Source organism: Giraffa tippelskirchi, chromosome 4 (genome assembly GCF_054371585.1).
Source record: "Giraffa tippelskirchi isolate mGirTip1 chromosome 4, T2T-mGirTip1v1.2.pri, whole genome shotgun sequence".
NCBI classification, from domain to species: domain Eukaryota; kingdom Metazoa; phylum Chordata; class Mammalia; order Artiodactyla; family Giraffidae; genus Giraffa; species Giraffa tippelskirchi.
Window position 1 is genome coordinate 124,131,205 of NC_137278.1, and position 15,151 is coordinate 124,146,355.

The window sequence follows — 15,151 nt, forward strand, 5'->3', positions numbered from 1 at the left end:
CATCTTGGCTGAGCCTCATTGGCAGAGATCTCTGAGACCAGTAAACTAGTTAAAGAAAGTTGACTGCATTAATCTTATCAATGATAGGAAGAAGAGTCATGAGTGATAATCCAGAAATCATGGGGGTTTGATGTTAGAAGGTATTTTGAGACAATTCCACTTAAAAGGAGAACGCATCTGACATTTTGTTATTTCCTTCAAACAAAGGATTAAATCAACAGATGAGTTAACTCAGAAAAATTTCCAAGTATTGTAGCCCTATTCAAACTTCTGTCTAGCTCCTTCTTACTTCCTATTCCATGATGGAACAGCATAGTTTTGTTTTTTGCAGACCCAAGGCAACAAACCTATTTTGATAGACCTGTTTTATGTTCTGGTGAAGGATTGGTTAATTGCTTGGGCTCTGATGGAAGGCAGTCTTTAAGAAGACCCCACATGAATTTTTCCACATTCCCAACTTCCTCATCCTCTCCCTTTTCAATTCTTGGTGATGACAATCTCTCTCCTATCAACCAAATGGGGTCTTCTCCCATTATTAAAACCTACTTTCAAAGAAAATTTTGAAACAATGTCCAATAAAGCCTAATTGGTTTCTTCTCCTAGAGAATAATCTTGCACTAGAAGAAGGAAACTAAACTGGGAAATTTCAGGCATCAGTGAGCCAGAAACTTATGAATTATTAGCAAGAGTTATTACTTATTGACACCTACTATGTGCGGGCCTCAACAGTACGTGAACTGAAAACTTCCAGATGTACAAGCTAGATTTAGAAAAGGCAGAGGAACCAGAGATCAAATTGCCAAAATCTGTTGGATCATAGAAAAAGCAAAGGAATTCCAGAAAAACATCTACTTCTGCTTCATTGACTATGCTAAAGCCTTTGACTGTGTGTATCACAACAAACTAGAAAATTCTGAAAGAGATGGGAATATCAGACCACCTTACCTGCCTCCTAAGAAACCTATATGCAGGTCAAGAAGCAACAGTTAGAACTGTACATGGAAAAACAAACTGGTTCAAAATTGGGAAAGGAGTATGTCAAGGCTGTATATTGTCATCCTGATTATTTAACTTATATGCAGAGTACATCATGCGAAATGCTGGGCTGGATGAAGCTCAAGCTGGAATCAAGATTGTCAGGAGAAATATCAATAACCTCAGATATGCAGATGATACCACCCTAATGGCAGAAAGTGAAGAGAAAGTAAAGAGTCTCTTAATTGATGAAGGTGAAAGAGGAGAGTGAAATGGCTGGCTTAAAACTCATCATTCAAAAACTAAGATTATGGCATCTGGTCCCATCATTTCATGGCAAATAGAAGGGGAAAAAGTGGAAACAGTGGCATATTTTATGTTCTTGGGGTCCGAAATCACTATGAGTGATGACTGCAGCCATGAAATTAAGACGATTGCTCCTTGGAAGAAAAGCTATGACAAACCCAGACAATGTATTAAAGTGTATTAAAAAGCAGAGACATCACTTTGCCAACCAAGGTCCTTATAGTCAAAGCTATGGTTTTCCCAGTAGTCATGTATGGTTGTGAGAGTTGGACCATAAAGAAGGATGAGTGCTGAAGAACTGATGCTTTCAATCTGTGGTGTTGGGGAAGACTCTTGAGAGTCACTTGGACTGCAAGGAGATCAAACCAGTCAATTCCAAAGGAAATCAACCTTGAAGACTCATTGGAAGGACTGATGCTGAAGTTGAAGCCCCAATACTTTGCCCACCTGATGTGAAGAGCCAACTCATTGGAAAAGATCCTAACACTGGGAAAGATTGAGCGCAGGAGAAGAAGGGTGTAACAGAGGATGAGATGGTTGGGTGGTATCACCAACTCAATGGGCATGAATTTGAGCAAACTCTGGGAGAGAGTGAAGGACAAGGAAGCCTGGCATGCTGCAGTCCACAGGGTTGCAAAGAGTCAGACATGACTTAGCAACTGAACAACAACAAAATGTGCAGGCAGTGCCCTTTCATGTGAGCAGGGAGAGTGGTGGGCTAAGTGGGGCCCACCTCTTGTGGGCTGTCTGTCTCATCCTGTATAATCACATAATTCAAGAGAGTCAGGCATTGTCTTTGGTTGTATCCAGTGGATGAGCATATACAGTAGAAGATCCCAAGGGCTAAACATTAAGATACAAATGGGCTAAACATTTTAGGGTAAGAGATAGCAACATCAGGAAAAAGAGAACCAAGTTATAAACATAAACTATCCAAATACTGGAAGTGTACCTATATATGAACCCAAACTACAAACCTAGATGGCTGGGCTCAAATCCCTGGGACATTCCTTAAACTCTTTGTGCCTCAATTTGCTCATCTGTAGAAGAGGGATGACGGTGATAGCATCTGTATTATTAAGAGCATTAAATGAGTTAATAGCCATAAAAAGGAATGAATTTGAGTCAGTTCCAATGAAGTGGATGAACCTAGAGCCTATTATACAGAGTGAAGTAAGTCAGAAAGAGAAAGATAAATATCATATACTAATGCATATATATGGAATCTAGAAAAATGGTACTGCTGAATTTATTTGCAAGGCAGCAATGGAGAAACAGACATAGAGAACAGACTTATGGACATGGGGAGAGGGGAGGAGAGGGTGAGATGTATGGAGAGAGTAACATGGAAACTAACATTACCATATGTAAAATAGATAGCCAATGGGAGTTTGCTGTATGTCTCAGGGACTCAAACAGGGGCTCTGTATCAACCTAGAGAGGTGGAATGTGGGGGGAGATGGGAGGGAGGTTCCAGAGGGTAGGGGACGTATGTCCACCTATGGCTGATTCATATTCCTGTTTGACAGAAAACAACTAAATTGTGTAAAGCAATTATCCTTCAATTAAAAAATAAATTAATTAAAACAAATTCTTTTTAAAAAGAGCACTAGGTGAGTTAATATCTGTAAGGTTCTTAAAACTCAGTTTCATAAGAGTTTGTTAATAAATAAAAATCTGAAGAATTGATTTATTCCCTTCTAAACTGACAGCTCTTGGTCACTGGAAATGTTCAAGCACAGGTCCTGCAATGCAATCTGACTCCATGAAGACAAGAATGTTTGTCTCTTTTGTTCAGGCCTTTACCAAGATCAATACTTGGCACTGGAGAGAGAACAAGATGGCGGAGGAGTAGGTGTATGTGGAGTACATCTCTCTCCACGGATACATCAGGAATACACCTTCAAAAGTGTATTCCTTCTGAAGTGCCTGCAGAACACCACCTGAGAGCAGACAGGAGTCCCTGACCAGCGGAAAATAATATATAGGCCCATGCAAAACTCAGTAGGATGAAGGAACTAGGGGAAAAAACAGGAGTGTTAGTTGGGCTGGATCTGCCCTCGGCGGGTGGGGGAACTGAAGCAGGGGTCCAACCCCCACATCAGGGCAATTGTCGGAGTCAGAGGAGAAACATTTAAGGCTGAGAGTGAAACAGATGGTCTGTGGCAGCCTAAATGGAATGAAAATCAGACAGTCCTTGCCACAGCTATACATACCCTGGACAGGGACATAGATCCCCTGGAAGGTGCACAGGCAGGGAGCTGGAGTTTAGAGATTGTGGAGCAATCCCAGGGCGAGGGCTGGGATTGTTGACGGCAGATTGTTGACGGCAGAGAGACGGATCCAGGTGGGGAGGGGGGGAAATGTGAAGGAGGAGACTGTGGTGGGAAATGCCAGTGGAGGAAAGCCGGGTACATGGAAGCAAGGCGATACAGCTGAGTCACACGTAGGGGGTGGAGCCATCACCATAGCCTCTCCCCTCACATGCATTGGCAGCTGAACAATAGAGAGGCTGTCCCATCAAATGCCTGACACACTGAACTACAGAGTAGGACCCCACCCAGGGGGCTCCTTTAAGTGACTGGATGTGCCAAAATACAGAGTAGGACCCCATCCAGGGTGCCCCTTTAAGTGCCTGACACACTGATCTACAGAGTAGGACCCCAGCCAGGGGGGCCCTCTGTGTGCCTGATGCAGTGAACAACAGAGAAGGACCTCAGGCAAGGGAGCCCTCTAAGTGCCTGAACGGGCGGGGCTACGGAGAGAGACTGGCCAAAGATGCCTTCTGATCGCCAGATACAAGAGGCTCGATAAAAGACACCGCTATAACTCCTACGCTGGAGTCAGTCCTTGTCCCTGCACACTTGGTGCGCCACAGTCCCTGCAAGTCAAGCAGCTGCGCCACCTTCACGCTCCACTCTCACTGGGGCAGCGGTGCCACAGGCAAAAAGAGTCTTGCATGTATGCGCGTAGGGTCGCTTCGGTCCTGTCCAACTCTTTGCAACTATGTAGGCTGTGGCCTGCCAGTCTTCTCTGTCAGGGAGGGGCGTTCTCCAGGCAAGAATACTGGAGCGTATTGGCCAATACTGGTTGCCATACCCTTCTAGAGCACTATATTTCCTGCTGCCCTAGCTGCCAACTCCCCTGAGTACCTGGTGCTCTCAGAACCCCTGAAACACAAGCAGCTGCACCACCTCCACACCTGGCCCTCACTGGGGCAGACCCAAGTCCTCCAGGGCAGCCTCAGGAGCAAGCCCCAGTGGACAACCCACATGCAGAGGTGGAAATAAAACCACAATTGAAACCCAGAGGCAGTGTGCCTAAGGAAGAAGACCAAAAACTTTCCCACCAGCTGTACAAGCTGCAGATTAAATCCACAGGATCAACTAGGCAGACTCTGTGCCTATGGAATATATAAAAGGTCAATTGATAGCTGCCACAAAAGAAAACGCACTAGTTCTGATAGCTGTGGACACTGGAGGCAAGAACACAGAGGACTAGAACCAGATTAGAATCTGAGCTGCCCCACAACAGGTCCAGAGATCAGCACAGTGTCAGAGGGTATCCTAGGGAGGGGCGGTGGACTGTGACTCCCAGCGAGGGAAAGGATTCCGACAGCAGTGACTCAAGAAAAACTATTGTTTTTATGGTTTGACTTGTTCTGTAGATTGTTTTGGATTTTTTTCTTCCTTCTTTTTCCTCTTCTGTTGTAGTTGTTGATTTTATTGGCACTATGCAATCTACTTAAGCTTTTAAGCTTTTTTTTTTTCTTAGTCACATTTTTTATTGTTACAAACCTCTGGCTCTAGGTTGGGCTTTTCCAGTTATGGCAAGTTTTCCTTTTCTCTCTTTTTTTTATAATTTTAATTTTTTAAACCTACTATCATTTTTTCTACATTTATTCCTTTGCTTGCTTTTCCTACTGTTCTTTTCCCCTTGCAGTTAATTTTTAATGTATATAAATCTTCTTTATCTACCTCTATTTAACTTTGCATATCTATTCTTTCTTTCTTTACTTTCTTTCCTTTCCTCTGAACACATTTGTTAGTTTTGTTTTCATTGCTTTAGTCCCCACTTGGCACCTTGCTTTAGCTTTGTTTTTCAGTTTGTGTTTTAGTTAGTTTTGTTCTTAACTGGTAAATATGATTTTTGATTTCCTTTGTTTGCCGGGTCAATCTATTGTACTTTATTTTTGTTGGACTGTTTTAACTTTGCTCCTGGGTATATATGTATATGTGTATATTCCATTATTTTAATTATTATTTGCCTGATTTTGTAACTGCCATTTCTCTGGGGTTCATCTTTGGATTCTCATTTTTGGATATTTGTTTTAATCACACCTAATGCCATAACAAACCACTTATAGAATCTTTGTTCCTGACCAGAGATCAAGCCCGGAGCCTTTGGAGTGGGAGCACTGACTCCAAGACCCTGGACTACCAGAGAACTAATCCTAGGGAGTATCAAATAGTGAGAACTCACACAAAGGAAACCACTTGAATACAAGACCTGGCATCACTCAACCCCCAGTAGCACCCTGTGCAGGATGCCTCATCTAGAAAACAAACAAAACAAAAATACAAATCCAATCATCAGCAGACAGAATTACCACCTCATTCAGCCTTGCCAATCAGAGGTAAAACAAACAAACAAACAAAAACTCAGCAAAATCTCACCCTATAGGAAGCTTACACAAACCACTGAACCAAACTTACAAGGGCAGAGACCAAAAGAAAGAAAGACTTCGATCTTGAAGTCTGGGAAAATGAGACCTCAAACACAATAAGTTGAAAAAAAACTAATGAAAAGGCAGAGAAATACTACACAAATGAAGGAACAAACTAGAAACACAAAAGTCCAAGTAAATGAAGAGAAAATAGGCAAACTCCCTGAAAAAATAATTCAGAATAATGATAGTAAAGGCGATCAAAAACCTTGAAAACAAAATGGAGAAAATGCAAGAATCAATTAACAAAGACAAAGAATTAAAGAATAAACATACAGAAAATGGTCTCTGTATATAAGAATAAACAAACAACACAATTCAGTTCAGTTCAGTCACTAAGTCATGTCCAATTCATTGCAACCCCATGGACCTCAGCATGCCAGGCCTCCCTGTCCATCACCAACTCCCGAGGTTTACCCAAACTCATGTCCACTGAGTCAGTGATGCCATCCAACCATCTCATCCTCAGTTGTCCCCTTCTCCTCCTGCCCTCAATCTTTCCCAGCATCCAGGTATTTTAAAATGAGTCAGCTCTTCCCATCAGGTGGCCAAAGTATTGGAGTTTCAGCTTCAACATCACTCCTTTCAATGAACACTCTGGACTGATCTCCTTTAGGATGGACTGGTTGGATCTCGTTGCAGTCCAAGGGACTTTCAAGAGTCTTCTCCAACACCACAGTTCAAAAGCATCAGTTCTTCAGCACTCAGCTTTCTTTATAGTCCATCTCTCACATCCATACATGACTACTGGAAAAACCATACCTTTGACCTTTGACATTTGTTGGCAAAGTAATGTCTCTGCATTTTAATATGCTGTCTAGGTTGGTCATAACTTTCCTTCCAAGGAGTAGGTGTCTTTTAATTTCATGGCTGCAGTCACCATCTGCAGTGATTTTGGAGTCCAAAAAAATAAAGTCTGCCACTGTTTCCACTGTTTTCCCATCTATTTACCATGAAGTGATGGGACCAGATGCCATGATCTTCGTTTTCTGAATGTTGAGCTTTAAGCCAACTTTTTCACTCTCCTCTTTCACTTTCATCAAGAGGCTCTTTAGTTCTTCACTTTCTGCCATAAGGGTGGTGTCATCTGCATATCTGAGGTTATTGATATTTCTCCTGGCAATCATGATTAACAACGCAATTACTGAAATTCAAAATACTCTAGAAAGAATCAATACCAGAATATCTGAAGCAGAAGAATGAATCAGTGAGCTTGAAGACAAAATGGTGGAAATAACTTCTGAAGAGCAGAAAAAAAGTGAAAAAAATCAAAAGAACTGAGGATAGTCTCAGAGACCTCTGGGACAAGATCAAACACACCAACATTCTAATTATAGGGGTCCCAGAAGAAGAAGAGAAAAAGAAAGGGTATGAGAAAATATTTGAAGTGATTATAGTTGAAAATTTCTCCAACATGGAAAAGGAAACAGTCAACCAAGTCCAAGAGGCACAAAGAGTCTCATACAGGATAAACCCAAGGAGAAACACACTAAGACACATACTAATCAATCTAACACAGACTAAACACAAAGAAAGAATATTAAAAGCAGCAAGGGAAAAACAACAAGTAACATACAAGGGAAACCCAATATGCTCGACAGCTGATCTTTCAGCAGAAACTGCAGGCCAGAAGGGAATGGCAGGATATACTTAAAATACTGAAAGGGAAAAATCTACAACCAAGATTACTCTACCCGGCAAAAATCTCATTCAAAACTGATGGAGAAATAAAAAGCTTTTCAGACAAGCAAAAGTTAAGAGAATTCAGTACCACCAAACCAGCTTTACAACAAACGTTAAAGGGACTTATATAGTCAAGGAATACAAGAGAAGAAAAAGGATCTACAAAATCAACCCCAAACAATCAAGAAAATGACAATAGGGACATATATATCAATAATTACTTTAAATGTAAATGAATTAAATGCTTCAACCAAAAGACACAGACTGGCTGAATGGATACAAAAACAAGACCCCTATATAAGCCGTCTACAAGCAACCCACTTCAGACCTAAAGACACACATAGACTGAAAGTGAGAAAATGGAAAAATATATCCCATGCAAACGAGAAGCAAAATAAAGCTGGAGTAACAATCCTCATATCAGACAAAATAGACCCTAAAATAAAGATTACAAGAGATAAGGAAGGACATTACATAATGATCAAGGGATCAATCCAAGAGGAAGACATAACAGTTGTAAATATCTATGCACCCAACATAGGAGCACATCAATACATAAGACAAACACTAACAGACATAAAAGGAGAAATTGACTGTAACACAGTAATAGTAGGAGACTCTAACACCCCACTCACATCAATGGGCAGATCATCAAAATAGAAAATTAATAAGGAACTACAAGTCTTAAATGATGCATTAGATAAGATGGAGCTCTTTGATATCTTCAGGACATTCCATCCAACTGCAGAGGAACACATCTTTTTCTCAAATGCACATGGAACATTCTCCAGAATAGACCACATCTTGGGTCACAAATCTAACCTCAGTAAATTTAAGAAAATTGAAATCATGTCAAGCATCTTCTCTGACAACAATGCTATGAGACTAGATATCAATTACAAGAAAAAAACTGTAAGGAACACAAATACATGGGAACAACAGACTGGTTCCAAATAGGAAAAGGAGTACATCAAGGCTGTATATTGTCACCCTGCTTGTTTACTTATATGCAGAGTACATCATGAGAAATACTGGGCTGGATGAAGCACAAGCTGGAATCAAGATTGCCAGGATAAATATCAATAACCTCAGACATGCAGATGACACCACCCTTATGGCAGAAAGTGAAGAAGAACTAAAGAGCCTCTTGATGAAAGTGAAAGAGGAGAGTGAAAAAGTTGGCTTAAAACTCAGCATTCAGAAAACTAAGATCATGGCATCCAGTCCCATCACTTCCTGGCAAGTAGACAGGGAAACAGTGGAAACAGTGGCTGACTTTATTTTTAGGGATCCTCTAAAATCACTGCAGATGGTGACTGCAGCCATGAAGTTAAAAGATGCTTACTCCTTGGAAGAAAAGTTATGACCAACCTAGATGGCATATTAAAAAGCAGAGACATTACTTTGCCAACAAAGGTCCATCTAGTCAAGGCTATGGTTTTTCCAGTAGTCATGTATGGATGTGAGAGTTGGACTATAAAGAGAGCTGAGTGCCAAAGAATTGATGCTTTTGAACTGTGGTGTTGGAGAAGACTCTTGAGAGTCCATTGGACTGCAAGGAGATCCAACTAGTCCATCCTAAAGGAGATCAGTCCAGAGTGTTCTTTGGAAGGACTGATGTTGAAGCTGAAACTCCAATACTTTGGCCACCTGATGGGAAGAGCTGACTCATTTGAAAAGACTCTGATGCTGGGAAAGATTGAAGGCAGGAGGAGAAGGGGATGACAGAGGATGAGATGGTTGGATGGCATCACCGACTCAATGGACATGAGTTTGGGTAAACTCCGGGAGTTGGTGATGGACAGGGAGGCCTGGCATGCTGCGGTTCATGGGGTCACAAAGAATCGGACACAACTGAGTGACTAAACTGAACTTAACTACTGAAGAAATCAAAAGGGAAATAAAAAAATTTCTAGAAACAAATGACAATGAAAACAAGACAACTCAAAACCTATGGGATGCAGCAAAAGCAGTTCTAAGAGGGAAGTTTATAGCAATTCCATCCTACCTCAAGAAACAAGAAAAACATCGAATAGACAACCTAATTTTACACCTAAAACAACTGGAAAAAGAACAAAAAAAACACCAAAATTAGTAAAAGGAAAGAAACCATAAAGATCCAAGCAGAAATAAATGAAAAGGAAATGAAAGAAACAATAGTAAAGATAAATAAACCTAAAAGCTGGTTCTTTGAGAAGATAAACAAATTTGACAAACCTTTAGCCAGACTCATGAAGAAAAAAAGAAGAATCAAACCAACAAAATTAGAAATGAAAAAGGAGAGGTTACAACATAAAATGCAGAAATACAAAGGATTATAAGAGACTATTATGAACAACTATATGGCAATAAAACGGATAACCTGAAAGAAATGGACCAATTCTTGGAAAAGTTCCATCTTCCAAGACTGAACCAGGAAGAAATAGAAATTATGAACAACCCAATTACAAGCACTGAAATTGAAGCTGTGATCAAAAATCTCCCAAAAGACAAAAGCCCAGGACCAGATGCCTTCACAGGAGAATTCTATCAAACATTTAGAGAAGAGCTAGTGCCTAGCCTTCTAAAACTCTTTCAAAAAACTGCAGAGGAAGGATCACTTCCAAACTCATTCTATGAGGCCACCATCACCCTGATACCGAAACAAGGCAAAGACAACAGAAAAAAAGAAAACTACAGGCCAATATTACTGATGACCATAGATGCAAAAATCCTCAACAAAATTTTAGCAAATAGAATTCAGCAACACATCTAAAAGTTCATAGACCATGCTCAAGCTGGGTTTATTCCAGGGATGCAAGGATTCTTCAATATATGCAGATCAATCAATGTGATACACCATATTAACAATTTGGAAGATAAAAACCATATGATAATCTCAATAGATGCAGAGAAAGCCTTTCGAAAAAATGAACATAGAAGGAACGTACCTCAACATAGCAAAGGCCATATATGATAAGCCTACAGCAAACATTATTCTCAATGGTGAAAAACAGAAAGCACTCCCCATAAGATCAGGAACAAGACAAGGGTGTCCACTTTCACGACTATTATTCAACATAGTTCTGGAAGTCCTAGCTTCAACAATCAGAGAGGAAAAAGAAATAAAAGGAATCAAGATCGGAAAAGAAGAAGTAAAGCTCTCACTGTTTGCAAATGACATGATACTGTACATAGAAAACCCTAAATAGTATCAGAAAATCCACTAGAGTGAATTTAGCAAAGTTTCAGGATACAAAATTAGTACACAGAAATCACTTGCATTTCTATATACTAACAATGAAAAATCAGAAAGAGAAATTAAGGAATCAATCCCATTCACCACTGCAACAAAAAGAATTAAATATCTAGGAATAAACTTACCTAAGGAGACAAAAGACCTGTACACAGAAAATTATAAGACACTAATGAAAGAAATCAAAGATGATATAAACAGACGGAGAAATATTCCATGTTCTTGGGTAGGAAGAACCAAGATTGTGAAAATGACTACACAACCAAAGGCAATCTACAGATTCAATGTGATCCCTATCAAATTACCAATTGCATATTTCACAGAACTAGAACAAAGAATTTCACGTTTCATATGGAAACTCAAAAGACCCCAAATAGCCAAAGCAGTATTGAGAAAGAAGAATGGAGCTGGAGGAGTCAACCTTCTTAACTTCAGATTATACTACAAAGCTACAGTCATCAAGACAGTATGGTACTGGCACAAAAACAGAAATATAGACCAATGGAACAAGATGGAAAGCTCAAAATAAACCCATGCACCTATGGGTATCTTATTTTTGACAAAGGAGGCAAGACTATACAATGGGGCAAAGACAGCCTCTTCAATAAATGGTACTAGGAAAACTGGACAGCTACATGTAAAAGAATGAAATTAGAAAATTTCTTAACACCATACACAAAGATAAACTCAAAATGTATTAAAGACCTAAGTGTAAGACCAGAAACTATAAAAACTCTTAGAGGAAAACATAGGCAGAACCCTCGATGACAAAAATCAAAGCTAGATCCTCTATGACCCACCTTCTAGAGTAATGTAAATACAAACAAAAGTAAACAAGTTGGACCTCACTAAACTTAAAAGCTTTTGCACAGCAAAGGAAACTATAAGCAAGGTGAAAAGATGACTCTCAGAATGGGAGAAAATAATAGCAAATGAAACAACTGACAAAGGATTAATTTCCAAAATATGCAAGCACTCGTAGAACTCAATGCCAGAAAAACAAACAACCCAATCAAAAAGTGGAAAAAGACCTAAACAGACATTTCTCCAAAGAACACATATAGATGGCTAAGAAATACATGAAAAGAGGCTCAACATCGCTCATTATTAGAGAAATCAAATCAAAACCACAATGAGATATCACCTCACACTGGTCAGAAAGGCCATCATCAAAAAGTTTACAAACAATAATGCTGAAGAGGGTGTGGAGAAACGGGAACTCTCTTGCGCAATTGGTAGGAATGTAACTTGATATAGCCACTATGAAAGATGATACGGAGATTCCTTAAAAAACTAGGAATAAAACCACCATATGACCAAGTAACCCCAGTTCTAGGCATATACCCTGAGGAAACCAAAATTGAAAAAGACACATGTATCCCATTGTTCATTGCAGCACTATTTACAATAGCTAGAACATGGAAGCAACCTAGATGTCCATCAACAGAGGAATGGATAAAGAAGTTGTGGGACATATACACAATGGAATATTACTCAGCCATAAAAAGGAACTCATTTGAGTCAGTTCTGATAAGGTGGATGAACCTAGAACCTATTATACAGAGTGAAGTGAGTCAGAAAGAGAAAGATAAATATCATATTCTAATGCACATATACGGAATCTAGAAAAAAGGTACTGAAGAATTTATTTACAGTGCAGCAGTGGAGAAACAGACATAGAAAATAGACATATGGACACGGAGAGAGGGGAGAAGAGGGTGAGATGTATGGAAAGAGTCACATGGAAACTTACATTACCATATGTAAAATAGATATCCAACAGGAATTTGCAGGCTCAGGAAACTCAAACAGGGGTGCTGTATCAACCTAGAGGAGTGGGATGGGGAGGGAAATGGGAGGGAGGATCAAAAGGGAGGAGATATATATATACCTATGGCTGATTCATGTTGAGGTTTGACGGAAAACAACGAAATCCTGTAAAGCAAGTATCCTTCAATTAAAAAGAAAAAAAAAAAAAAAACCTGGGAAAGACCAGGTTCAGAAAACACCACAGAAAGAATTAATGCACCTACCATGGTAGTTACTCAGCAGAGTTCTGCAGGTGTCCAAATTTGGACAAACTGACCTGTATGGAATTTTCTACTTTTAGGTTCTGTGATTTCTTCAATGAACTAATACATTGGAATGGTACAACACTAAAAAGGTGACAGTTTGAGACAAAATTATGTCTATTTTTTGCTTTCTCTTCCTTCCTTCCTTTCTTTCTCCCTCCTTCCCTTTCTCCTTCTCCCCTCATTTTCTTTCTTTCTTCCTTCCTTTATTTCTTTCAAGGAGCCCATGTCTATTAAATGAGAGGGTTTTTTTGTAGTTAAAAGGTTAACCAGGAACATAAATTGTGCTAGCAAGGGTTTCTATTCAACTCTACAAGTGTCTAATCATTATCTTCTTTCACAGCTTCATATCTCCAGATTTTTCAGTTGGGCCAGGTTGGCATTTCACTGCCCTTTATGCGTGTGACAGTGAAAAGAAGGAGAAAAAAAAAAAAGAAATTCGAGTAAAGAAAACCAGAATCCTCACAGCAGATTGAAAGCAGTGTTCATCTGGTTCCCACTCAACCTCTCACATCAGGCCCCCTGAGGCGTCTCTGCTCCTCTCACACCCCTCGTGTCTGACAGGCCCCAGCTCCTCACACAGAGCAGAGCCTCTCCCACACTCCAATGTCACCCCCATCGAGACAGATATGCCATCAAAACCTATAAAGCTGACCTGCATCACTTGGGAGCTGAGATAAGCTCTGACTCCACAGCTCACACGCCGAGGACAGAGAAAAGTGTTGAGGCAACAATAGCAAAGAAAATGGATGCCTCTGACATCACTCTGCTAGAATCTGGTTCTCATTGTTCTCCAGGAAATCAGGTTGTGACTGTCACTTCTCAGGACAGAAATAGTTCATCCGGCCACCCAGATCATTTATTAAAATCCCAACCCCAATGATATTAAGTCATTTTGGCAAAAAGGATGAAATAACCAACTTAGTGACAGTGGCTTGGGGTACGTGTAGATGTGGAAAAAAAATACTTGAAAGGGTCAAGTCACTCTGCCCTCAGGATTCTAAATTTACTCATATTCTCAAAGAAAAATATCCAGTTATAGTGGGGAAAATATGATATTTTTAGCTCAATAAGCAACCAAGGGTTCTTTCTCCAAACTTTGATATTTAATCAATCAGAAATTGGTGTTGGAAAAATGCTTCCTGGAAGTCACCTCTTCCTGCAGGATTTTTCTTAATAAATCTGGACTATAGAAGGAAATTCACAACCTGGACTTTCACAAACCATTGATTCCCACCTGTGTCTTACACCTAACAGAAGCTGTTGCCACTCTTTTTCCTTTGTGTGCCCTAACAGTTATGAATAAATAACATGAATAAACACGAAAATAAAATATTAAGCATTTTTTTCTTTTACCTCTAATTATATGATCCCCTAAATTTGGCTCTAGTCATAAAAGATTGGTAAAACTTTTAACATAGTAATAATATTTTATGTCTCAGTGTCTTACCACTTATCAATTGAGACAAGGGTCTTACTATTGTCTTAAATTTTCGTAAAACTAAAACTCAGAGAAGTTAAGAGATTCTCCAAAGGTCACACATAGAAAATAGAAGTGGGTTTTAGTCCAGACAAGTCTGTCTAAAATTCTCACGCATTCTGTTTATGACATATTATGAATTCAGTGAGAAAGGGAACTTCAGTGATCTAAGTCAGCAGTCAGGAAACCTTTTCTGTAAAGTAAAATTTTAGGCTTTGTGGGCCATAGCCACTGTCACAACCACTCAACTTTGCAGTGTAATACAGAAGCAACCATGACAAAACATGAATGAACAAGCATGGCTGTGTTAAAAAAAAATGTTTATTTACAAAAGCAGTAGTGGAACAAATCTGGCCCATGGGCCACAGCTGGCTGATCTCTGCAAAACTGGAATTTAGGGACAAAATTTAAATTGTGGTTTGCCTGTTTAGCAAGAAGTTCCCTCAACTAAAGGTAAAGGCTAGAGTTATGAAGAGGCTCCCTGGTGTTAATGGTAAGTGGAAAAATTAAAGTAAACAATGCTATTATAAGATTCAGAGAAACATAATGGCTCTGGACTCTGGATCAGGTTAGTCAATGGCTTGGGCCCTCTGGCTTTATGACCTCGGTCAAGTTACTTGGTCAACTTCTTCACGACTTATCTACTGTTTCTTATCTATTAAATGGGGATATTA

The 15,151-nt window shown here is 39.7% G+C and overlaps 1 protein-coding gene and 1 long non-coding RNA gene across 5 annotated transcripts in view; one reads left to right on the top strand and one right to left on the bottom strand.

Moving 5' to 3' along the window:
• Nucleotides 1-15,151, bottom strand: part of LOC145546142 (uncharacterized) — a 482,768-nt gene that overhangs the window by 205,913 nt on the left and 261,704 nt on the right. The window contains exon 1 of one of the 4 annotated variants that reach the window (XR_014082551.1): nucleotides 13,653-13,744. The exons of 1 other annotated variant lie outside the window; for it this stretch is intronic. Coding sequence is in view for 1 of the 3 variants with exons in the window: in XM_081592134.1 (XP_081448260.1) it covers nucleotides 13,653-13,658 (6 nt within the window). In the remaining 2 variants the exon portion in view is untranslated. Of the gene's footprint in view, nucleotides 1-13,652; nucleotides 13,745-15,151 lie in introns of those variants that run through there. 2 more of the 4 variants (XR_014082554.1, XM_081592134.1) reach the window with 2 other exon arrangements.
• LOC145546147 (uncharacterized) overlaps nucleotides 14,762-15,151 on the top strand; it is a 45,466-nt gene continuing 45,076 nt past the window's right edge. The window contains exon 1 of the long non-coding RNA XR_014082560.1: nucleotides 14,762-14,970. This is a non-coding gene — a long non-coding RNA (uncharacterized LOC145546147). The remainder of the gene's footprint in view (nucleotides 14,971-15,151) is intronic.